The sequence below is a fragment of the Gracilinanus agilis genome, chromosome 3, assembly GCF_016433145.1.
Source record: "Gracilinanus agilis isolate LMUSP501 chromosome 3, AgileGrace, whole genome shotgun sequence".
Taxonomy (NCBI): domain Eukaryota; kingdom Metazoa; phylum Chordata; class Mammalia; order Didelphimorphia; family Didelphidae; genus Gracilinanus; species Gracilinanus agilis.
In genome coordinates, this window is record NC_058132.1 from 416764435 (window position 1) to 416791962 (window position 27528).

Below are 27528 nucleotides of genomic sequence, written 5' to 3' on the forward strand. Positions count from 1 at the left end.
TTGCTACTTAATTTCTAAGTGATCTTTTACAGGTCTCAATTTCCTCATCTGTTGAAGGAAAGCATCAGATGAAAATGACCAGCTTTGAATCCTATGAAAAAATATTCATATTAACTTTTTAAGAAAACTTAACCTTGAAGATCTCTGTGCCTTGCCAAACTGTACTTGACCAGAAAAAAAAAGATTTTATGACACTTTTTGTATTTTACCATTTCTCTTTTCTCCTATATTTTCTGTCTGCCTTCTTTACTTCTCATGCCCTTCTTCCATTGCTTCTTTCATCAATTGCTTATTCTCATTATTATGCACTGAGCCTCTCACACACATTTAACAAAACATCAGGAAGTCTTGTATTTCATAGCTAAGGGCCTGTTGCCCAGTGAACCAGTTGAATTTTGCTATGTCAGCCACTTAATCTAGTCTACTTTTACCAAAGTAAAAGTCTTCAAACCATGCCTTTACCCGTCCATCCCATCCCCCAGCTGAGCAATTGCAACTTTATTTCCAAGAACCTTGAAAATAATATATCGTATTAGGGAATGGCTGTACAAATTGTACCAAATGAATGCAATGTACTATGTACCAATAAAGTACAAATATGAAGCATACAAAGGAATATAGTAAAACATGAATGATGCACAATGAAAAAAAAATTTAAGTTATATTCATGCCATTACTCTCTAAACAAAACCTGGAGGGAAATGTTTTTAAAAAGACATGGAAATAAGAGGGATAATTTTGTTACTATCTTATAAAAAATTAATGTAGAATTAAAAACAAACTAAATGGAATTGCATATTTCAACCTAAAATAATGTTTTGTTCTTGTTTGTGCACTTGGAAATGTAGTCGTTGTGTTTATAATTAACCCAAAACAGAAAACAAATTAAAGAGAAATAAGATGCTATCTTTTCAAGCTCTATCATCTCAAAATATTCTCTCACATGTGGTTTCTGTAGAAAAAAAGCAAGATCAATAGTGTGCAGTGTGGATTTGCATATATTTTAAAGTATATAAGAACATTTGGAAAAGGTTTCCTTTAAAAAATATATTTTTCAAGGCAAATTTTTGTCAAAGGGCAACAGTATCCATTTTTACATGTTAAAGGACATAAAACTGCAAATACTTAACTGAAATATGACAAATATTTGACACTGTATGTACAAACAATAACTTTGCACATACATCGTGACAAACAGTTCTTCAGGTCAGATTAACCAAAGACCAGAAGCTCAACTTACTGAAAACTCACTGAATCTGGAAAGTGGGTATGTTACTGCTTGAGAATAATCATACCCATTATTTGCATCCCCAATTTTATTGCCTTATTTTTCTGTCTTAGAATGAGCAACGGATTCCCTTGGATTGAACGTGATATTTCTTTGGTATAGGGAATTTCCTCAATCACTGGAGGTTGGCAATTTATAATATTAGAAAATTTCTAGGGTACTGGGAGAGAATGGTAATTTGTGGTCAGGGTTCCATATCTTGTGGGTATAGGTATCAGAAGGTGGGGCATGAACACAGGTTTTCCTTACTCCAAGGTCCACACTATGCTCTAGTCTATATCAAAGCTGCTTCACATCTCATCTGACATTAGAACAAAAAGGAAAGAATTTAAAAACAAAACAAAACAAAATTCTTCCTCTCAGTGTTGGATTCTAAAGTGGAAATTTTTATTCACTGTCAAAGAGAAAGGTTCAAACTGAGGAAATTCCCTTCCTCTGCTGCTAACAGCCTCCTTGCCCTCTCTCTCTTCGACTTCTCCGCCCCCGGGACAGCTGACTGCGCTTACAAAGCCTGACACCAAGCCAAGCAGCCAAGTGCTCCAGGACTTTTCCTTACACTTACTCGAATCCGTCTGGTTCTCTTTTTACTTAGTGACTGACTGCGGGCGTCTTCTCCCACCCCCATTCTGCCCTCCCAGACTCAGTTTGGTTCAGAAAAGAAAAGAAAGCTGTCCTGCAGACCCAGAGCTACAGGAAAGAACCCGCCTCGAGTAATTTATTTAGGGAAAAGAAAAGAAAAAAGCCTACGAAAGCTAAAGTCTTCCCCCACACCCTTCGCTTCCCCCCCCCCCTTCCTTCCCCTCCTCCTCCACCTCCTCCTCCATCTTCTTTGAGCTGCTGAGATTCTCCCACGTCCAGCCTCTACGCTGATCAGGAGGAGAAAAAAGCTGTTCTCAGGAAGATGGCGAGAAGGAGCTGCCACCGTTTTCTCCTCCTGCTGCTGAGCTACCTGGGGGTAGTACTGGGCTGTAAGTTGTATAGGTTACCACTGCCTTTCTCCTATTGAATCCACACAACTCCAAAGCTCTTCCTACGGAGGGACCTTGCTCTCCATCCGCAGCTCTCCGGTGCTCTCTATGGTACCCTCAGGGCGGGATGAGGAAGCCTTGCTGCTCTTTGCCCCTTTAGAGTAGAGCATTTGGCTTTCTACGGGGCAAGCCTGAAAATTGGTGGTTTGCGGGCTGGTGAAATGCGATGAATTTGTTCCTGATTTTATTTTTTTCAAACTTATTGAAGAAAGCTTTCTATTTTCCATTTGTAGTTGAAGAAAGCTAGTGTTTTGTTTTGTTTTTAAATCTTTCTGGTTCAGTTGTACTTTTTTAGGTTGGAGAGAAAGGGAAATTGACTAGAGTTTAAAACTGGCCACTTGATATGTCTTAGTACCAGGAGACAGTGATGTTGGAAGTCAGGGCTTCTGGGAAAGTAATGGAAAAAAATTTTCCACACATTTGGAAAGGCTGTATTTTCTTTCTTGAAAGATATAATATCTATATGTAAATATGTAGATTTTTTTATGTCTAATGACAACCCCTCTTTTTTACAGATGAAGACATTAAGGCCCAACAGTAAAATGACTTGTCCAAAGTCTCACATGACAGAGGTGGGGTTTGAAGCCCTATTCTCCACTCAAAATCCCAGATTCTTTCCAGCTTTCCAGCAGTGTCACATAGCAATGATTCCTTTTACCCGGTTCTTCCTGGTAACAAAAAAGAAATCTAACCAACACATTACCTTACCTAAGGGCCACTTACCTTTCTGCTAAGAGGAGAAGCATACCATTCTCATTCACTGCTCTAAAGTCAATGTTAGATCCCGAACTTATCAGTTTTTCTGTCTTTCCATGTTGTTTTCCTTTGCATTATTGTATTCAATGTTTAAAAAGAGATTATGTTTATTTTTCCTGGTAAGTGGAAATGTAGAATTGTGATGAAAAAAAAATCTTTGCGATCTCAAGACTCAAATAGAAAACAACAATCAGCATTTGAATCTTGGTTCGCTAACTCTTTCCTCTATGTCACCTGTTTCAACTATCATGAAAATCTGCAGTACACTTGTTAATCAGCCATTAGATAAGCACTTGTTAGTAAGCAGTAAATAAGGCTTATTGAGAGACTGCCAGGTATGGTGCTAAGCATTTATGATACAAAGAAAAAGAAAAAAACAGCCTTTGCTCTATAGGGGGAAAGCAAAATATTGTAATTATACATACATGATGAATTCAAAATAGATGGAGAGACAATCTAAGTAGTAGCTACAAGACTAAGAAAACCTCCTACAGGAGGTGGCTCATGAGTCCAGTTTTATACCAAGCCAAAGATTAACAAGGCAAATCTAAGGAGAGAAAGCATGATACCTCATGGTGGGGAACATTCGGTGTAAAGATATAGAGAAGTGTGAGCAACCAGAAGGCCATTATGATTGGACAATAGAGTGTGTGGAGGGAAGTAGTCAGTCAATAAATATTTATTAAACTCCTACAATATGCCAGGCACCGTGCTCTGAGGGATACAAATAAAAACAAAGATAGTCTCTGCCCTCAAGAAGCTTACAGTCTAACAGTGAAGATAATGAAGAAATAGAAGGTGAAGAGAAGAATTGGACAGTACAGGAAGATGGGGTGGGGTATGTTGCCTAATTAAGATTATTGTGGCTAATTGAGGGCATGGCCCCTCGAACTCTCTCTTTACTCTCATCCCTTTTTTCTAGTGGGTAGAGGACACAAAACAAAACAAAGTTTGGAGTACAAAATCTGCTTGGAAATATTGCAATTAATTCTTCAAGGTTTTAGTCCAGGGTGAAAGTCTTAGTTTCATATGACTTCATTTCTCTGCATAACTTTAAAAAATGCAAATTGCACATATAATTTATAAGATGCTTTGAGCCCTTAGGCATTCTGTTGATTGCCAAGACAGGTTGGGTAACCTCCCAGCTGGTTGAATTTAGTTCACTCAAATCCACCAGTTTTCCTTCTCTCTATCTCAAACTTTCAATAGCAAATCCAAACCCCCGGATTCAACTAAAGTTATCTTTATTGAACTATTTTTAGAAAAAGGAAATGCAAAACTTGCAAATATAAAAGAAATCTTTAGTGATTAACCTTGTCAGCCATTGCATCAGGCTGTTAATAGCAAAACAAAAAGTAGTTTCAACATTGTTCCAGAGGTTTTTCCAAGAAGCCAGAATTGAGTTTTCTCTTCTGGAATCTCTTAACAAATGTAGCTAGTATTGTCAGTCAGGGAAAGGAAAAGACTCCAGACACTCTAAATCTAGGAAGAGTTCTCCATATGCTGCTATAGGAGTACCACCCATATTCTCTCTTTGGCTTTCCTCTTTGTCCTTCTCCAGAGAAGTTTTTAAATGCTTGTTATACCTGAAGTTTTGACCTCAAATCCTGATCTGGACAAAAGTTCTCAATTCTTGCCTTGGGAAAAATACATCTCCCAGGGTCTCTGTGATTTGTGCCTCCTCAAAGAAAGTTAAGTAGTCTTGCCATAAAAGTATATTAATATTAAAAGCCTGGAAAGATTGAAAGGATCATATTATGAAGAGTTTTAACTATCAAACAGGAGTTTATATTAAATCAGTGACATTTATTAAATATTGGTAATACAGTGGATGAAGCAATGGGCCTGAAGTCAGGAAGACCTAAGTTCAAATCCAGCCTCAGACACTTTGTGACCCTGGACAAGTCACTTAACCCTGTTTGCCAGGAGGGGAAAAAATAGAATATGCAGGTTGACTTGGTCAGATCTATGTTTTGTCACCGATGTCAATGATGGTTTGGAGTAGAAAGAAGCTTGAGGCAGGTCATAATCTATGTGAGAATTGTGTGTTTGTGTGTGTGTGTGTGTGTGTGTGTGTGTGTGTGTGTAAATGGACAAATATTTTTAAATGTCCAATAAGCAGCTGGTAATGTGAGACTCACAAAAAATGTGAGATTACGCTAAATGTTAATTGAGCCTATCATAGCTGATGAGATTACCAAGTAAGAAAATAGAGAGAAACATAAAGAAGGTAACATAAATAAAGAACCTTCCAGGACCCCATCATGTATATGGGAGAATAAGTTTCCTGCAAATGAGACTCAGAAGGAACATTCAGACAGGAAAAAATCCAGACAGGAGATGATGGTATTTGGGAATAAAAGTGTTAAGTCATGTCAAATGCTGCTAAAAGGTAAAAAAAAAAAAAAAAAGATGACAATTAGCTGGCAGCTGGGGAGCTCTGAAGATTTAGAGCCAGGTCTAGAGATGGGAGGTCCTGGGTTCAAAAGTGACCTCAGACACTTTCTAGTTGTGTGACCCTGGGCAAGTCACAATCCCCCATTGACTAGCCCTTTCCACTCTTTTGCCTTGGAACCAGTTGGTTCCAAGGTGGAAGGTAAGGGTTTAAAAAGAAGAAGAAGAATGACAACTGGGGAGAAACTTTTAAATTTGATAAGAGATCATTGGTAGAGATTTCTTTGGGAGAGAATTGTTTCAGTGGTGTAGACTGGAAGAGCTTGTCCGTAAGAATTAGTAGTTGGTGGCCATAATTTCTACACATACACATGTAGGGAGTATGCCCAGGCATCATTCTGATCATTGTACGTAGTCCTTTGTCCTGAAATTGATAATATCTCTTTGACAAGTTATAAATTTCCCTGCTACATTGTTAAAAAAAAAAACCTTTGTTTTAGCATTGATGATAAGCTTTAAGGTTTACAAAGCATTTTCCAAATATTATCTGTTTCTCCTTACAACAACCATGGAGGTAGGTTGTAGTACTATCTGATTTTACAGATGAAGAAATGGAGACAGATAGAAGTAAAGTGACTTGCCCAAGGTCACATAGCTATTGTCTGAGGCCACATTTAAACTCAGGTCTTCCAGAATCCAGGTCCAACACTCTATCCAGGGCCCTACCTAGCTGCCTATTACTAGATATTCTGCTAAGTACTAGGGATACTGTACAAATAAAAGCAAAAAGGAAAGACAATCCCTGCCCTCAAGGAGTTTACAAGGAGTACAAAGACAATACATAAAAGGGAGCTGAATGGAACTGACATGCAGTAATTTGGGAAATGGGGATAGGATGGATAGAGTGCTACTGGGGAGGAGGGTATTATTTTTGTTATATAGGTTCTGATGCCACTTGAAAGAAAATTTGCTAGATATGAGACTATAAATAATTATTATTTTCCTTTCTGTTATATTGACTATCATTAAGATAAACTTTTTTTTAAACCCTTACTTTCTGTCTTAGTAACAGTTCTAAGACAGAAGGGTAAGGGCTACTGAATTTACTGAATAAAATGAATAGTGCTAGTTGGAGGAGGCAGAACCACAAAAAATCAAAACATTAAGAAGAGATTTGTAATTGTTATTATATTCCTTTGAAGTATTGTGTAACTGTAGATTTTAAATGTGGAGAGCAATGAAATATGCAAAAATCTAACAATTCTTAGATGTCTGGATGTTTTAAAATGCCAGAAAAGAGTATTTTTATTATATTCATGTTAAGGAGAAAGAATCATACCATGCCCAAAATTCATATTAAAAATATGCTCAATAAACAGGAAAGAAGTGGGAAAATACAAAAATAAGCACTAATTTTATACACTAAAACAATGGTATCGAATTTAAATAGAAATGGGTCCACTAACCTGTACATATTTCTGTGGGATTATATTGACTTCTTAGTAAAAAGTAATATTATCTATGCTTTATTGTATAGTTATTTTGTTAAATATTTTCCAATTACATTTTAATGTGTTGAGAGCACTTGGGAGTGATATAGGCTCCATGTTTGTTTCACACCTCTATACCAACCTAGTAACTATTTCTAATATTTGAGATATTTTTATTATTATTTTTATAATTATTTACTGAAAATTTTACTGTAATGTTTTTATTGAAAAATTATTTCAAAGTATTGATTAATCCCAACTGGCTATTTGTTGTCTTTCTCATAAATACGCTAAGGATTGTAAGTTTAGAGCTGAAAATTAAAGATCCAAAACCTTCATTTTACATATCAGGAAAATGAGGTCTAGACAAGAAATAAAAACCCAAAGTCACACAAGTAATACATGCCATACACAATAACTAATCTCAAACCTTCTGACTGCATCTCATGCTCTTTCAACTGTACATATGTACAGAGTACCTTTGGACTAATAAAGAATAAAAAAGTTAAAACAGGAAAGATATTTTATCTATAAATAGAAGTAGGTCAAATAATAGTTAACATCATAGACTTTTAGAGGTATGATCTATCTTTCAGGTGTTCTGGTCCAGTTCCTTTATTTTACAACTAAATGCACAATAATGTCTCATAGCTAGTTAGTGGAAATGCAATGGCTAGAACCCAGAGCTTCTGCCTCCCGTTTGTGCTTTCTACTAAACTATGCACTCTTCAGATTTTGTGATGATTGTCCCTACTAGACTTGTAAACTTCACAACTAGTTAGCCCTTTAATTTTTTGTCTTTGTTTACATAGCACAATGCATGGTACTGTAGAAAATAGATAAATAAATAAGGTAATGGATAATGGAGACACCAGGGATATTGTAATAAAACTCAGTGATTATGGGTACACCCACTGGGGTTTATGAGAGACTGGACCAGAATGGAAAGACCAGAGTTTACTGGATTCACACAGGAATGGCAGTTGATCTTAACTGTCACTTAGCTTTCCCTAGGCCAGAGTCTAGAAACAAGCAGGCAAGGTAAAAGGGGCTTAACAGCTTAAATTATGTTTGACTAAAAAGGTGGGAAAGGGATTTCTATACTTAAAATCTAAAGGATAAAACCACAGGGCAATGGGAGGACTTATACTACTCTTATCTAAGTGATCTAACAAGCAGGGCCCAAGGAGCAGTGGAGTCTCTAGAAGGCTGAATCAATCTTGGTGCCAGCCAGTCTTGAATCAGCACAGGTATGGATCAGAGGGGTGTCTTTGAGGGTTCTCACAGCTTTCCAAAGAGGCTCACAGGATGCCAAAATCCTAGGTGGTCCAAGATATGGTCCAAGATATCCAAGAAGAAAGAGTGTGCTTGAGAAACTGTCCACCAGGTCTCAAACTTCTCCTCTTCTTGGTGCTGCTCTGTTGTTGCTGGAAATCCACCTCCACTCAAGATCCCAAGGAAATCAGGAAACAGGGTCTGAGATCTCCCTGGGCTAGCAACAGTTTGCTCACCACTAATGGAGTCCTCTCTCCCAGGGCACACAGATTTCCTCCTCCTTCATTCTATCCTAGAATGCTCCAGCTCCAGCCTGCTAGATGAACCTTAATTCTTAATTAATAACTAATATAATCTTCCTCACAACAGTACATAATGGGCACTTAATAAATGCTTGTTGATCGATTAATAATAATCAACAGAAGCATCCCTAACCACCATTCCCCTATATGTGCTGTATTCCCCTGTTAAAATGGAAACTCCTTAAAGCAGGGACTCCTTTGCTTTTCATATTTTTGTATCTTTAAAACAAACACTGACACATATATCATTTTGGGCCAACATTTTGGCAAAATGTTCTAAAATTTCTGAGTCATTTTGGAGATTTCTGTTCACTGGACCATTTGAAGGTACAATCAATACTTCTTTACTTTTTATAAGGATTCAGAGGAATGGGGAGGTGTATATGTGTTCATAAGTCATTTTCTCAACAACCATTTGGTGTAAAGGACAGGGGTTGAGGGAAAGGAGGGACATCTTTTATGCAAAGTACTTTGCAGCACAACATATCTGATTTAGAAGTACATGTGTGCATGTATTTCAAATGTATACAGATTGTGTATAATTAGTACAAATATATACAAGTGTGTATAATTCATTAATTCAAAAATTTCTATAATACATATAATACATCTTTAAAGTCAGGCAGCTAGATTAACAGTGATTTCCAAGGTTTCTTTTAGTTCCCTTACTGTGATTCTATGACAGATTATTAATTTTAGATACTATTGTGACTTTATTCTTTTTTCTCTTCTTTCAATATTCTCCATTCCCTGAGTTTACCATCCTTCAGCATTATTAAAACAATTTCCTATGTCTTATCATTTCCATATGTTGCCATCCTTAGAGGGTTGTGGGTTTAGGGTGTTTATTATTCTTCATTATTGCTACTTTTTGTTTCAGTATGTGTTTTGGGGTTTGATTTAAACTACCTAATGATATGAACACCAAACAGGTCAGTGAATGAGTCATGAATACTCTCTATTGTAAAGAAATTATTATGTTTTATATAGTTATTTTCCTTCCACCTACATATACCATTTTTATAGGTGTTGTGGATATTTTTAATTGATAAATTTTGTTTTAACATAGCTTACATACTTTGACAAATTTGTAGGATCATAGATTTACAGCTAGAAGGGATCCTAGAGTCTAACTCCTTCATTTTATGGATGAAATTGAGGTTCTTAGAGATTTAGTGATTTGCCCAGGGTCATATAACTAAATATCTGAGATGGTATTTAATTAAATCCAGGTCTTCCTGACTCCAAATCCAGTGCCCACCCCATGTATCCTGACAATTAAGGGCCTCTCAAGTACCTTGATAGGTAAATTTTTAAAGACCGAAGGATTTAGAGCTGGAAGGGACATGGAAGGCCATCTAGTTAAACCTCCTCATATTATAAATAAGAGTTATTACGAAGCAGGTTAGTAAGGACACAAAGCTATCTATCTATAGCAGTTATAAGATTTAATACTAGTGGAGTGTTGTCACCTATCTTCAGTCTGTCTGTCACTTGACTAATTGCTATATTGCTATATATTAAGAGCATGATTAAAGAGTTTTTATAATTAATAGCTTTGTAACCTCTTTATTATTCATTAGCTTAAATCCTCATCTCAGTTAAATATTAACTATTTAATAAACAGGAGAAAAAACTCCCATTGTTTATCTTGTTTCCCAAAATTACCTGAAAATTGAAAGAATCATTAAATTAGTTAATAAAAGCAATAATTAAGAAGATATATACTATATATGTGCTGTGTGTGTATATATACATTTTTATATAACACCACCTTCAGTATTTTAACTATGTATGAGTTCATGACTAGAATCACTCAAATCTTCAGTATAAGAAATGACTCCTCTTCACATATCTGGAAACTTAATTTCACAACATTCAGTTCATTCCAGGTCTTAATTAACATCTCAAGATTATCCTTCATATTTGTTCTGAAGATAAAAGTAAAATTTTGTCTCTTAGGAGACAAGCACTCTATCTACTAGGCCAACTAGCTGCCCACCCCCAACAGTTAGCTAGCATTAATAAAAATAGCTAACACTGATATAGTACTTCAGTGTTTGCATTTCATTTAATCTTCACAACTTTATAATCCTATAAATCCTGAATTGGGGGTGAAAGAAGATGTCAAAGTATATCAAAACTATCAGAGACAAGATCTCAAAATTCAACTATGTCCATGTTACATATTATTTTTTATTCCCATTTTACAGATGGGGGAAGTGAGACTGAAAGAGATTAAGTGGCCCAGGACCACAAACAAAGCTAGCAAGTAACATTTGCATTCAGGTTGTGTGCCAGGGCTGGGGACCGCTAGCTTCCTTTCCCTTCCTCTACCTTCCTCTCATTCCTTTAATCCTCCTACCTTCATCCCTTCACCCCCTCACAAGGTCTTCTTGACTCCTGAGTCCAATGATTTATCAACCAAGGCATCTTCCTGACCATCCTGCTTCCTCAGTCCCAGTGATGCTAAATCTCTGGCTGCTTAAGTGTAACATCCCCTGACCCCCCAATTCCCTAAGTCTTACTTCTTAGTCTCTCAGCCATATTCACCTCAAAACTGCTCTAAAGTCCAGTTTTGGCTCTGGCTCTGCCACCCCTTATTCTGTACTCTCCAAGTTTTTGTTCCTTTATTAATAAACTTCTCTTCATTTTACATCTTCTCTCTTTTTTCTTCCATCATCTGGCACTTAGAAAGTCCTGGTTTCCCTCAGATCATATTGATTCTGGAGCCATCTTTTCCAGTGGTGCACTTTCTTTCTTGATTTTTTAAAACAATGGTCCTGGAGAGCAAGGTGGAATGCTTTTTGATCCCCATTACCACTTCCAGACTCTCCCTCTGTCACTCAGCTCTTCTCCTTTGAAGTTCCTGCTTTCAAAATTTATCACCTGATCCAAATCCTGGTAGTTTTTAATCTGTTAAGACCTTGGACATTCTCCCTTGTTTTTCAAAAAGTTCAGTACTTGGCTCATAATCTTCCTCTCTACCCCAGGTCCTTCCTTATTTGTCATAATTAATTAGGTATCTTCCATCTATTCTCATTCCTAAGCAGTAATCTAGCATTATTAATAATATCTTACTCTGACATAATACTTAAAGAACTTTATAATCCTAAGAACCCTGGATGGAGACAGAGGGAGGCTTCAACATACATGCTATACTTTGATGCATGTACTTGTTGAATATCCTTTCCTAAATATGTGACTTTTTGCCAGGTATTAAATGAGCTACATGTGTTTCATTTCATTCCAAAATCAAATCTAACCTACTAAGTCAGGCCTAACTTAGAACACTTTACAAAATCCCAACTCTGGATTACTTTTAATGTCTTCCTTATCCAGTCCTACTAACATTCTCCTGAATGAAGCTAAAGGAAATCATCTGATTGGGTTGTCTGGGTCTACCACAAATTTGCTAGTTAATCTTAACTGGGTCCTTAATATAGCAAAGGAATTCCTTTGTTGTTGTTGTTGTTGGATTGTTTTTGTCATGTCTGACTCTTCATGACCTCATATGGGGGTTTACTTGGCACAGATACTGTAGTGGTTTGTCATTTCCTTCTCCAACTCAGGTTTATGCATGTAGTGACTGTTTGAGGCTGGATTTGAACTCATAAAGATGAGTCTTAATGATTCCAAACCCAGTGCTCTATCCTCTGCCACCTTGGGCTACTCAAGCAATCCCTTATTTCTATCTAATTGATTCTTTATTCCACTCATCACAGTTGATATTTCAAGCTTTCTCTTTTCCTCTCAAGTCTTGCCCAGTACCTCCTCTTTTAAATTTTTTTCTTGGAGTTTATTTCTAGGAGTACCTGAATACCAAATTTATATGTCTGGTTTGTGTATACTGCCACTCTTCCCAATTTCCCCAACCATTTCTAGTTCCCAGGTCAGCCCCCATTGATCAAACCTTTCATCTCTCTAGAAGAAGAAATACTTTTCCCCCTTATTTTCTCCATTTATTAACTGTAAGTTACATAAACAACTAAGCATCCCCCAAGTGCGATTTATAGTAAGAAAATGAGATCTGAATTGAAAGCAAAAGATAAAGAACTGACAAGCTTGCCCACCTGGCTACCTAAAAGGGAATAATTTGCTATAGAGTTTGAAGGGATCCCTGATCTGTTCCTTGGGACAGTTCTCACTTTCCTCAATTGTAAATCTCTGACTTGGCTGCCCCTACTTATTGGGATATATCTCAGCATGCAGCCGTCTTTTAAGCTCTGCTCTCTGGTCTTCATTTCCTGCTTTTTTTGGTCTCCAGTATTTCTTTTCAAAGAGAAGGGTAGGGCAAACATCTGTGTCCCCTCCTCCAAACTTCAGGCTAGTCACCTAGGCCAATTCCTCTATACATGCTCTTGACCCTCCCATTCTCTCCATCAGACTATTCCCACTATCATCACCCTTTCCTCTCTAATCCTCAGTCTTTCTTTATTTTCTAGTTCCTCACTTCTGCTTACAAAAACACACAAGTTTCCCCTATCTTTTAAAAAAACTCTTTGCTGGCTATCATCCTATAACTCCTCTCCATTTATCGGTCAGTACATTAAAAAGTTGTCTCCACTTGCTGCTTCCATTGCCTCTCAGAAACACAGAATTCTGGAACTGGAAGGTCCTAGTCTAGTCTAGTCCAGTGATGGTGAACCTTTTAGAGCAGAGTGCTCAAACTGCAACCCTTATACTGCATGTGAACTCCCACCACCACCTTTCCCCAGACAGGGGAGGGAGGAAGTGCCCCCATTGGGTTGCTAGGCAGAGGGACAGGTGATGAGAGAAATGAGAGAAAAGGGAGTGTGTGGAGAAGGAGAGGGCAAGGGTCCAGGACAACTCCAAGGAACTTATGACAAAAAAGTATATAGAAGGAATGGATGGAGTCCAAATGCAGATGGAAACATAGCATTCTTTATTTCCTCCATGAATTTTTCTCAATTGCAAGCAATATGTATCTTGTTTCACATGGAAACATGGAAATATGTATTATATGATAATATATGGACAACACATAGATTTTTAAAAAGAATGAGATACTTTGTTAAAAGCTTTGCTAAAATCCAGACAAATTATATGCTTGGCATTCCCTTAATTTGCTAGTTTAGTAGTCCTGCCAAAAAAGATTAGGTTTGTCTAGCTTGGCCCATTCTTAAGGAAGTCATGCTGACTCTTTGTAATCACCTCTTACCTTTCTAGATATTTGTCAAGCATTTTAAAAAGTGATCTGCTTTAGAGTTTTCCCAAGAATCAAAGTCAAGCTTGCTAACCTATAGTTTGTAGAGCCTGCAGTCTTTCATTTTTAAAAATCTAGAGAGAAACAAATAAGGATGCAGTATGGTAATGTTTTTTCCCTCTATTGATAGTTGTAACTGTCCCATACTTGACAAATTCTTTCCTATCCTTTTTTTTAATCCTCCTTTTCCTCCCCAAATAGCTAACAATCCTTCTTATTGTTCATAGCTTCTCTTGCCAACCTGAACTCATTCTAAGCTTTAGCATTCCTAAACACTATTTTTAACAGTATTGTACCATGCTTTTATGTTCATTTTCTTTTACCTAGCTTTGGTTCTATGTTTTGAATTGGAAGAAACCTGCAGGCTTCTGGCTCTGATATTTCTTTCACAATAAAGCCAGATCTTTACCCAGAAGTTCTCTCTCCCAGCATCTTATTTTTACAGTATTGATTCTGAGGCAGAAGAGTAGCAGGGGCTAGGCATTTGGGTTCAAGTGACCTGTCCAGGGTCTTACAACTAGGACATGTCTGAGGCTAGATTTGAACCCAGAACCTCCCATCTCCAGGCTTGGCTCTCAATCCACTAAGCCACCTAGCCCCTGAAATATATCTTCCAAAATCTAAGAGATATGAAGGCTGGAGCTATGGGGAGAAAGGAATGGAGATGGCCAGAAAGTGGCTATCACTTGAGGGTATGATTATTTTCTTGCATTTTTATCCTCGGTACTTTGTGCAGTTTATTTTATATAGAACTTAAAAATTACTTTTTTCAGGAGTTTTGTGATATCTAAACTTAGGGGGTCAGAAGCTCAGTTTTAATACCAGCCCCCTTGGTTTGAAGTTGGGATAAAGTGAGGTACTTACAAGTAACTGAAAATTATTTAACGGTGTTTTATTTTGCCCTAACACACAAAAAAAAATATGCAACAAGGATACAGAATTGGCACTTAGCTTCTGTGGATGTTGCCTTCCTCATCTCCATCTGAAAACACATCTGGTCGATAGTCAGAGTATGATGACTGGCATATGATAACTGGTCTTAGATACCCCTCAAGTCCAAAAGGCACCGTTTCCACTTGGCTGTGATTTTCCATGCTTCTAGATGACTAAGAAGCTGCTTCAAGGAAGTCTGGGGGAAGCTTTCTTTTATCAGCTGGCAAGTGATGTTATATTTTCTGGGAAGTTTTTTCACTTTGGCTGAAATACTAGGAAGAAAACATGCTGCTTCTTTTCAATTGCCTTCCATTATTTGAACTTCCATTATACTGTATTAAATCTAATTCTCACACTTTTTCACTTGAAATACCTGTTTCTGAGCCTTTGTCTGGGGTAAGCAGGCTTTCCATGACTGGCAAGAAGTCTCTGACTTGCAATCCATTGAGATATGACCACCATCTCAATCTGCCTATCAGGGAGTCCAACTCACTAATAGGTAATAAGTGATTGCAATATATTGTTTTTATGGGGCTCCCTCCAATCTCTTGGATTATTTTAACAGGCAAGTTGTCCAATATCTCTAATAAAACAGAGTAGCTTTCTGTTAGTTTACTAACGTGGTCTATGAACACAGAGATTTCTCAGAAAAATTATGCTACTTTATTGAAGGCCTGGCTCTCTAACCCATGCCTACCAGCTGCTCCAATGCTATTATTTATTTATTTTAATGTTCTTCTTAGCTAAAGTTAGTTTCTTTCTGAATTAAGGGATACATTGATTGCATATGCAATCTCTCCATTCTCCAAGATATGTCAATAGATATGTGTGGTTCATGCCTAAATATCAAGAGATAAACATATAAAGAAAAGGGCATCATTCCAGGTAGAGTTGTATGCATGTTCTAGGAAAACCACATAGCGCCACTGAGATTTTTGCTTCTGTTCATATGTCTACAATATATTCATAAGTTTGATGTTAAAAACCTTTGAGAATACTAAGGCATGGTTCTAGATTTTTTGATGCTTGTTAAAGCTAACAACCCCTTTAGAAGTATAGTCTTCTAAACTTACAGAAGTTTAAAGTCTTTATCTTGGTCTGATGGATCTTGGGAAGAAGTCTGTACAGTCCATTGGTACTTTAAACAACTGTGAAAACTTTCTGGTTCCTGGTTAGGCAAACTTTGGGCATATTTTGTGAAATGATGGGTCACTACCAATTTTGTTCTTTCTGTCTCTATCCAGAATTAGAAAGTCAATGGAAACAAATTCCAGGATTTTCCTGGTACTTATGTTCTCTAAATATGTAGCCTGAGTTTTAGAATTTATTTACTTATTTTTACAGAGAAAATTTTGGGTATCTTAGTGACATTTGTAAATAGAACCTGTTTATGACTCACCCTGGAGTCCTTTCTTTACCTGAATATCCAGAGACATCATGTACAGGTTTTGTGAACATAAAGCAACATGTATGTACCTCAAGCTGATTCCTGATAGCATATGTAGGATTAGCGATGGTCAGATTGAGTGCTCTCCTGCCCATCTTCAACTTCTCTTATTGTCTCAACAGCCTCTTCAAGAGACTAGCACTTGAGATTGTTGCCATTTTCATATATCTTCTTGGTTTATATCATTTCACTCAGTCCATCAGACATTTCTTATCTTCACCCATTACCTACAGAAAATTGAGACAAAGAAGACTGGTTAATTAAAGTGATATTCATGTATGCTGCTGGCATGCAGCCTGTTGGAAGTTCCAAACTTTAAGTTGTAGTGCCATTTCCACACAATCTGCTCCTTGTTGAATATTATTTTCACTCCTGTTTTCATATCCCCACAGCTTTGGTGTCACAGTCTTGTACATAGGGCAACTGTAGTCTTTTCTACAGAGCATTTGTGACCTTCTGGACAGGGCATTTGCATATATATATATATATATACATATATATATATATATAGTTTTCTCTCTCCAGGAATGCATGTCAAATTCATAGTTGGTTAGTATTTAAAGCCATCTCTGGCAAAGGGCATGTAACCTAACACTGGGCATGATGTCAGTGAATGCTTGTTAACCCATACTTAAAAAACTGCCCCACAGCCCTAGTCTCAGAATTTCTCAGTTTCAGTTCAATTAAAAATCAAGGATTCCAGTTTCTGAAACTGCCTGTTTGCAAATTCAGCTGGTCTCACATAACCATTATCCTCTTGATACACCATTGCTCTTAAGGCCGTCAAATTGATTAGGACAAAAGGTTTGTTTGGGTCAGCATAGCCCGACAGTGTGAAGCATGTTAATATATGTGAGGCAGTTAAGTCTTTAATTCATAGCTGTCTTTTAATTTTGGTCCCCAGAAGGCTTTGTTGGTTTTAAAACAACCATATTTCTTGCCTTCTGCTTTTGTGTATCTTTGATCATTTTTGCTCATATAAAGTCATTCAGTGACTTGGCAATAATAGTATTGTTTCTCATAGTGTTCAAAACCTAGAAAAATCCTTCAATCTCAAAGATTCTTTGTATGAAGCCAAATCGGGAGTGTCTCTTTCTTCTCTGGGTCAAGATTGCAATAATATTGTTGCAATAAACATGAACCATATACATGACAGAGGCTCTACAGAATGGCACTTGTAAATTGATAGGTTTTAAAGCTATTTTCTTCTAGTCTCTCCAATACTCTCATCAGTCTTTCCTCATGTTCTTCTATATTCTTTTCGAAGACAATAATATTATCAGTGTACACCAAAACTTGCAGGTAGCTCATGTCTCTAGCTACTTTCTCTAGTGAAGGAGGGTTTTTTTAATGAAGTCAGTTCTTATTTATCAGTCTCAAAATCTTTGAGCTCTGAGAGACTACAACCATCTATATTGCTTCCACTTTCTTGGAGGTCCAATAAGAAAGTCAGGGTGATTAAAACTCCTTTGGAAGACTTGTTTTCAAGTTATTTTAGCTCAACTGTTGAAGAATATTTTAAGGATAACAATATTGTTTTTAAAGAACTAGTGATTTTAAATAAGGCTTCAGGTCATCCAACTACATTTGGTTCATTGTGTAAGAATGTGGTCATGCAAATTTGCCAAGATGGGATAAAGCTGTTTTTACTTACCAGTTTATGTATGAAAATTTAAAAAGAGAAGACAGTTGAGTCTATGATGCTAAAATATTGTAAGCAACAATAATGCCATTTGCATCGTCTCATCTATATAGGTCTATCTTAAAGTATAATATTCAGTAATTTTTAATTTTTTAAATTTTGCTATAACTACATCATTACTTTATAATAACTTGAATCCAAAATAGCTTTTTAAAAATCATTTGTGGTTATATTACATTAAATAACATTTTAAAGACTTCTATTTAATTTTTTTATTGGACAGAAACTAATCACCAAATTTTACATTTGATTATAACTTCAAATAGTAGTAATTCAAATAATGTAATCATCAAGAGAAAATCCAATATACAATAATCTTCTGTAAAAGTAGTCAATTCTGGTCTAAATTAAATTTTAAACTCAAACTATAAAATAAATTTTTTTAATCAAAATTACATTTTGAGGAGAATGGTTGTTTCAAAACAAGAATAAAAATTAGAAATAGTATTTAAAGCCCCCAAGAAAAGAAGAGGGAAAAATGATACCAGGATAAGGTTCCTAATTCTAACCAGCAGATGATGCTGAGGAGGGAAGAGTTTGGCAATAAGAACCAGCTTCCTTTATAAAGGTTCAAGAAGCCTCCTAGAACCTGACTTCATACACAGGATTTAACCTTGGGCCTTACTTTCCTCTGACCACACCTTTCTCTTCTGTTCCTATCTCCAGTGACCAAAAAGAGTGGGAATAGTCCAAGCTTTTGTTTGAAACTTCTAGGAATATCAGATAAGTTCTTAGTTTTTAGCAGCAGGATAATTCCCAGAATCATTCTTTCCTCTGCTAGTTTAGAGAGGTCTAAAAATATATCTATAGTGATATATATATGTATGTATATACACACATGTATATATATTTTATTAATACAGGTTATTTTAAAAATTAGAATAGCTGGATCCTCCAGTTAGGGAATTCTCTAAAAAAAATTTGCCAGAAATAGAATTGCAAAAATTCTGTATATGTTTATATGTCTGAAGATTTCTCTGTACCCTCTTCCCTGCTTCAATAAACAAAATATTTACTCAAATCATAATCTGTAAACAAACAAACAAAAAATCACTGAAGCAAAGTTCTTTCTAGCAAATTTAAAAGAATAGGTCAGTACCTCAGAGTAAACAGTGATTGTTTGCCAGGCAGTGGAAGCTCCTTGTGGAGAGACACAGTCTGTCAGGATTTTTACCAAGCAGATTCTTCCAAAAGCAGATCATCAAGCAAGGGAAGGTTATAGATAAGTTGTTCAAACTTATGATCAGTTCCCATAAAAATAATATCCTCCATTTCCTGCTCTGTGTCTCCTGCCCCTGTGATTAAATCTCTATCCCTCTTTGCCAGTGCATTCAACCTTCAGATTTTTCCAGGCTCTGGGAACTTTCTCTAGCAGCCTATTTCTTATAACTTTTGAAGGATGAAATTATCACTAAGGCAAATCAAGAAATTATTAAAACAGTTGGGTTACACAATATAGTGTGAACTTGGAGTCAGAGTTCCAGTTCTGCCTCAGAAACCTACTAGCTGTTTGATTCTGGGTAAGTCACTTAAATTCTCCCAAACCCAGTTTTTTCATCTGTAAAATAGAGATAATTATAGCACCTAGACCTCACTGTCCTGTTGTGAAGAACAAATGAGATAACATATGCAAAGTGCTTTGTAAACTTTAAGCCACTATTTAAATAATTAGATATTAAATCATATAGAAATTATATAGAAAATTAAAGAAATTAAATTAGATATTAAATTAAATTAAAAATTAAGAGTACTCTTAATAGATGTCTCTCATCACAATCCATATACAGCTTTCTCTCCCTCCACCTCATTCTTTTTAGTGTAAAGCCCTTTTGATTAGATTGACAAGACATTTAGCAAATACAATTTCTTAATCTACTTATTTTTTTCAATCAGCAAAAATCTTTCTCACCTTCCCTCCCCTTCCAATGCTTCCTCTCCCTCTTCCATTGAGAAAAATCAAATCTTTGTTACATGCATTTAAAGTCAAGCAAAAGAAATGTTCATCTTGACAATATTAAAAAAATATGTCTTGTTCTGCATTTTCAGTCCTTCATTTTCTCTAGCAGAAGTATATTTCATCATTAGACCTCTGGGATCATTTTGGGGCATTACACTAATCAGTGCCTAATTCTTTTAAAGTTGTTTGTCTTTAGCATATTGTTGTCATATAAATTGTTCTTATGGTTCTGTTCACTTCACTTTACATCAGTTTATACAAAGCTTCCCAAAGTTCTCTGAAATCAGTCCCTTCATCATTTCTTACAACAACAACAACAACAACAACAACAACAACAACAACAACAACAACAACATAACAGCTGGNCAACAACAACAACAACAACAACAACAACAACAACAACAACAACAACATAACAGCTGGCATTTATATAAGCGCCTATCTATGCCAGACACATTGCTAAACACTTTAGAAATATCACATTTAACCTTTGCAAGAACCCTACAAGTAATATTATTGCCTTCATTTTGCAAATAAGGAAACTGAGGCAAACAGGTTAAATTACTTGCTTTAGTTCATACAGTTTATAAGCTTCTGAGGTCAGATTTGAACTCATGCTTTCTTTATTCCAGGCTCAGAGTTCCACTCTGACTCCGGGCTCAGATGTGATTTATAACCTAGAGAGGTTTTACAAATGTTAAGTAATATTTACAGTGCCAAGGGGAGAGGTGCCTTTTCCTTACCAATCTTAATCTTCCCCTCATCCACCAAAAACAATATCTGAAATACACCAAAAAGTTAACAGATAAACTCTAACTCATAACTGAAAAAGGATATGCTCTACAACCTACAGATGTCAAGTGAAGGGGAAATCTAAACTCTAAGGCAACCTATTCCACTTTAAAGTAGTTCTATATGAGAGACAATAGAAATAAACCTTTTTTTAAAATCTACAGCAAAAAACAACACTGATCCAATTAAGAAGAAATGGAATCTAAATGAACAACTACAGAATTTAAGGAATAGCTAAAGGTCCATAGACAAAAGAAAACAAATTGACACTTGTAATGCAGGTATAAAGTGGATGGTATAGAAGCAGCCAAGGGCCCTAGGCAGATGTTGTTGATGGAATATCAAGGGATAGGAATCCCAAACCAAAGCTGTATGAGAGTTGGATGACCTCCCACAGCAGCTAGGTCCGATCCCCTTTAAGCCCAAGGTTATCTGCTAATAGGCCCAGGGCTTGGAACCAATCCAGCCATGAAAGTTAAAATGTCTCTAGGAAGCTGATTGAAACTCCCTGAAAACCTCAAGTTGGAAATGGATAACTGGCTTGCATGACCTGCTCAACTAAGCTGTAACTTGGATCTGACTGCTATTAAGGATGGTTGTTGGTAGGTAAGCAAGGCTCCAAGACTATTCAGGCTCAAGGTTAAGCAGGGTTTATTTGTAAATAACTGAGGGAAGGAAAAAGGTAGGTAGGTGGGTGAAGAAAACCCTGTGACCTTGCCTAAATTGTTGATGTTGATTAATCCTGGAGCACAAGTTGATATTCCTAAATGCAGAGTGTTGAGAAAGCCTTGAGGGCAAATCTCAACTCTGTAGCTTGTTGCTGAGCTCAGAGCCTGGGCAGTCCCTGGGTCAGTTGCAATTGTTCTTGGTTGTAGCTTTCTCACTAGCTGGTATGTAAGATGTTATCTATGCCAAGGTAGTAGTGGATAACTGGCTAATGATTAAATAATTCCTACCTGCCTAACAGAATCTCCCAAAACCCAGCCCTGGGGCCCCAAAACCCTCCTTTACCCTAGCCCTCCAGGTGAGGTCAGAGAAGTGAAGTTCCCAGGGGTTTGGAGACCTCCTTTTATACCCTGTCCTTAACTGACACCCTGGCACATGGCCTGGGTGCTCTTCCAGGTTCTGTGTTCTAAAGTGGCAACTGCCAGCTTGTACCCCCAGAAATATGGCTGCTCATTTCTGCACATAACACTACATTAAAAGAAATTAAATAATATAGTCACTTTTCATTCATTAATTCAAATTCAATCATCATTGATTCAAATTCACTTTTATATGTTGTTTTGAAGTTTATAAAGTGCTTTCCTCATAGTAGTCTTATGAGGTAGATTTACCTTTTCAGATGAGGATGCTGAGAAATGATGTGACTTGCCCAAATTCACATACTTATGTGTGTGTGACAGACTGAACTTGTAGGCTCTTTTTATGGCAGGGTTATCTTTCAAGGAAATGATGACTGGTGAATAAACAAAGGATAAATAGCATTGTGAGATATAAAACATAATTTTGAATTCATTAAATGTAAAAGGTTTTGTACAAATAAAACAAATATTGCCAAGATTAGAAGGAAGACAAAAAAATGAGAAAAAAAATTTATAGATACTTCTTGGATAAAGTCTTTGTCAAATATATGTAACATAAATATAGAGAACTCTGTCAAATTTGTAAGAATAAGAGCCATCTATCAATTAGAAATGAGCAAAAAATATGAATGAACAATTTTCAGATGAAATCAAAGTCATATAATAGGTGCATGAAAAAATGCTCTAAATTACTACTGATTAGAGAAAAGCAAATCAAAACAATTCCGAGATATTATTACCCCCTCAGACTGACTAAAATAACAAAAGGGCAAAATAACAAATATTGGAGAAGGAGTAGAAAAATAGGGACACTAACATAAAGGGGAAAAAAGAAATGATGGTTGGAGAAAAGAGAAAGGATCATGTTTGGGAAATAGGCATTTGCACATATACAGCCCCAATCAGCTTGCTCAGTTAATACAGCCTATATCAGATGGCTTCTGGGAGAACTGTGATTACATAGAAGGGAAAAGGAAAGACTGGAGCATATATCAACATTCTGTAACAGATTTAGATTGGTTGACCATGTGGGTTAGGAGGAGCTTTTTAAACTGACTTTGTAGTTGAAGCTGTTGGTGTCTTCAAACAGTCCTCAATCAGTTATGGCAGTTCCTTTGTATTATTTCAATCTTGGAGACCTTTGGAGATCAGACTCAACTTCTGTTGAGAGATCATTTGGTAAGAGGAAGAGTTCCCTGATCTCTCTTCTCAGGACTGAGAAATAGGACTCAATCTTTGGCCTATTTATTTGTTCTTTTTCAATTCTAGGTGAAGAGAATGAACTCTCTGATCTTTGTTGGATAAGAAAACAACAGGAATCCAGAAATTTTAATCTAGGCCAAGTTTTGTAACCAACACCACACTGATATTCCAAGAAACAAGGAAGGAACTTAAGGAGAAACATTTTGGAAGCTAGGCCACCAGAAGGACTCATTTATTGTTTTTTAGTCAATTAGTCGTGTCCGATTTGTGATTCCATTTGGAATTTTCCTGGCAAAGACAGTAGAGTGATTTGCCATTTCCTTTTTGACCTCATTTTTTAGATGATAGTCATATCCAAGTTTGTGGATATGAACCTGATGGAACCAGTGCTATACAGGAACCGAACTAAATTATGTTTAACACTAAGACTTTAGGCTTGCATGGACCAGGTCCAACTCTGGGGACCTGACCCAAAAGAGTAATTTTCTCTTTTTGACTCAGGATCCTATCTCAGAATTTTACTCTGAGGAAATATCAAATATCAAATTCTTCTCCTGAGAACTCTCCAGACTTCTTTCCCCCCTTTCCCATTATTTTACCCCACTTTACCCCTTCCTTTTCCCCTTTCCTCTCATACCTCTACCTTCTAGCTTCATTTTAAGAGTTGTCTCCAGCCATTAGAATGTAAGCTACTTGAAAGAAAGGACTGTCTTGCTTGTACTTGTTTCTCTGTTGGTCTATCCATCCATCTTTTCATCCATTCAATATAAAGCTTAGGTATGGTTCATGTCTAGATTTCTTCAAAAATTAGTAACAGGGTCTCCAACTCCCATGCTCAATATGTTCAACATGCATTATGGTATCAAGTATACTCTGTCTCACTCATCAGAGAAAATAGTTCCAGGAAGCACTTGTGAATGTGAAATCTCCTACCCCCTTTTTTGATAACTATTTTAGTAACATATTAGTATAAGTTTTGATTTAATCACCATTGTAAAAGCATAAGATTTTCAACAGTGTGGCCTTGAACTTTAAATTTGTTTTTCTAGCATCCTAGCAGTTGTTCTTAATGCAATCAAGATGTAATTCTAACCAAGTTAAGCCATGATAGCAAAAGTTGAGAGTAGGGACTTTTCTAAGCATCCTTGTCACTAGAATATCCCCTATAATAGATATTAGTTAGCACCCTTGATGACTTTTGGTGGCCTTTAAATTTTCACCCCAATGGAGAATAATATCTTGCTTAGTCAGCTGTGACATGCTCACTTTTCTTCTGATTAGTTACTGTTTTGGGCCAGTTTTCTGTTATAAGAGTATTATTTGTTTGGGAGACACTTCAGTTTTTATATTCTGGTTTGATATTTTGTATGACTTTTTCATTCTTTTCATCTAAGAACCTGTCAATTTATTTATCATTTTGGTATAAAAGGAAGCCATTCACAAGGCTTGAAGTCTTTGGTCTTGACTAGAGTCCAGTTTTATTATGAGACCAGTAAACCTATTTCTTTTTGGCTTGGAGACTTTGTTTTACTTTTTTGGTGTCTCTACTAATAAATTTTTGCCACACACTGCAGCTGAGCTCCCATCCATAAAACACTTCTAAAAAAGGCCAATGCTCTGTCAAAGGTCTTATTACTCAAATCTATGAGGAACTAAATCAATTATACAAAAAATCAAGCCATTCCCCAATTGATAAATGGGCAAGGGACGTGAATAGATAATTTTCAGATAAAGAAATCAAAACTATCAATAAGCACATGAAAAAGTGTTTTAAATCTCTCATAATTAGAGAAATGCAAATCAAAACAACTCTGAGGTACCACCTCACACCTAGCAGATTAGCTAACATGACAACAAAGGAAAGTGATAAATGTTGGAGGGGATGTGACAAAATTGGGACATTAATGCATTGCTGGTGGAACTGTGAATTGATCTAACCATTCTGGATGGCAATTTGGAACTATGCCCAAAGAGCGCTAAAAGACTGCCTGCCCTTTAATCCAGCCATACCACTGCTGGGTTTTTACCCCATAGAGATAGATCATAGGGAAAAAGACTTGTACAAAAATATTCATAGCTGCGTTCTTTGTGGTGGCAAAAAATTGGAAAATGAGAGTATGCCCTTCAATTGGGGAATGACTGAACAAATTGTGGTATCTGTTGGTGATGGAATACTATTGTGCTCAAAGGAATAATGAACTGGAAGAATTCCATGTGAGCTGGAATGACTTCCAGGAATTGATTCAGAGCGAAAGGAGCAGAACCAGGAGAACATTGTACACAGAGACTGATACAATTGAATGTAATGGACTTCTGTACTAGCAGCAAGACAATTCTGAGGGACTTATGAGAAAAAATGTTATCCACATCCAGAGAAAGAACTGTGGGAACAGAAACACAGAAGAAAAACAACTGCTTGATCATATGGGTCAGTGGGGATATGATTGGAGATGTAGACTCTAAATGATCACTCTAGTGCAAATAGCAATAATATGGAAATAGGTCTTAATCAATGACACATGTAAAATCAGAGAGGGGAGAGAAAAGGAGAGGGAAAGAACATGAATCTTGTAACCATGGGGAAATATTCTAAATTAATTAATTAAATACAAATTTGAAAAAATCAAATAGAAAAATAAATAAATGAATAAAAATAAAAAAGACCAATGCACCTGATTTAATCCTAATGAGAAAATCAGAAAAGTTCAAGGGGAATTTTTCATCTAGCCTGACTCATCATAGAGAAACAGACAGGGGATGTGGTCTGGCTAGGAGCTTGCCACTCATTGAGCATTTCAGTGCCCTGGGAGAGACTGTACATCTGGGCAAGAGGAAATCCCAATCTCATGTAAGAGACCACCAGTCTCATAAAGGGCTCTGAGATGCAGACAAATGCCAAACTGTTTTGCCACCCACTACCCATTTCCGGAGAAAGGAGAAATTTCAGAAGCAAGCAGCATTGGAATAGCTGAAACCAGGAGTAGAGCAGAACTCAATTCCAGTAACTAGCCTGGCCTGCTGAGGAATAACTAGGGCAGGAATTCCAGACCAAAGAGGAGCTAATGATTATAGCTCTCTGAACTAGCAGAACTTTCCAGATGACCAATAAGAACTACAAACTACTGTTGCTCAGCCCCTATTGCAGTTCAGGAACTTGCGGAGCTCAGTAATCAGACTTTGCCATTAATCAGACTTCTTTGGAAGCATGAAAAGCTTTCAGGTCCCTAGCCTGTCTCTGAGATCCAGGAATAATACAATACTCAAGACTCAAAGAAAGCAGCCACAGGAATAGCCCAGACCTTTCTTCCAGGAGTTACAGAGCCCAGTTCTAACATCAAGTCTGAAGTCAGGAAGTAGGCTGGAAGGATAGGAAAATAAAAAAAGAATCCCAACATAAAGAGTTATTATGATGGCAAGGAAATTCAAGATATAAACCTAGAAACAACAAAATGACTCCAAAACATTTTCAAGTAGTCTCAAAGAAAAATGCCGCTTGGGCACAATTAGAATTCCTGGAAAAGATAAAGTACGAGTTTTTTGTTTTTTTAATTTGAAAAGTTCTATAAATAAAATGAGAGCACCTGAGTGGGAAAAAGTTGAAAAGAAGTGAGAATTACAGAAAAAAGTTTTGGAAAATAAATGAATAGTTTGGCACATTTTGATATAAAACTATACCAAAACAATAAAGTTCCTGAAAATTAAAATGAACCAAATAAAAGCCAGCAAATCCACTGGTCAAGAAGAAAAAAAAAATTAAGTAAGTTATTATTGATGTCTTCTGTTTCTTAGGGGCAGCTAAATGGTGCAATGAATAGAACTCTGAGCCTAGGGTCAGGAAGACCTGAGTTCAAATCTGGCCTTGGACACTTACTGTGTGAACTGACAAGTCACTATTTAGCTCAGTTTCCTCATATATAAAATGAACTGGAGAAGGAAATGGCAAGCCACTACAGTGTCTTACCAAGAAAACACAAATGGGGTCATGAAGAGTTGAACAAGACTGAAAAGACTGAACAAAATCTGTTTCTTACATCATCATAGTTATCAAGGGTATTACTTCTCTCCCCCTCCTAAAGAGCCATCTCCTACAACAAATGGCATTTTTTAGAGAGGAAAAAAATTAGCACAACTGATTAATACATTGAAAAACGTCCAAAAATGTGCAGTTTGTAATATTTGTGAACCTTTGACCTCCATGACAGGGTAGGAGTATCTTCTCATATCTTTTCATTTGAGTCTTGCTTGATTTTTTCATGTCTATGCAATTTTTAATAATCATTTTCTAACATTTTGTAATCAATGTTTTCTCTCCTCTCTCTCTCTCTCTCTCTCTCTCTCTCCTTCCCCTAACCCCTCCCCAAGAAGTCAGGTAATAAGAAATAATTGTACATATATCAAACAATACATATTTCCATTTCATCGTGTTATGAAACAAGGAACACATATTGCTAGAAAAAATTTCATGGAGGAATAAAATGAAGAATGGAATGCTTCAATCTGCATTCAGAATCTTGTTAGTTCCTTCTATGGCAGTGGATAGCCTTGAGTCCCTTGGAGTTGTCCTGGATCCTTGCCTTGTTGATAATAGTTAAGTCATTCACAGTTGGTTATTATACATTATTGTTCTCTTGGTTCTGCTCAATTCACGT

The 27528-nt window shown here is 36.5% G+C and overlaps 1 protein-coding gene across 2 annotated transcripts in view; it reads left to right on the top strand.

The window, feature by feature from the left end:
• The first annotated feature begins 1857 nt into the window (after positions 1-1857).
• The window catches only part of JAM2 (junctional adhesion molecule 2), a 132117-nt gene continuing 106446 nt past the window's right edge, over positions 1858-27528 (top strand). For both annotated transcript variants that reach the window (XM_044670260.1, XM_044670262.1), the window contains exon 1: positions 1858-2256. In XM_044670260.1, the coding sequence (XP_044526195.1) occupies positions 2190-2256 (67 nt within the window). In that variant the 5' untranslated portion in view covers positions 1858-2189. The remainder of the gene's footprint in view (positions 2257-27528) is intronic.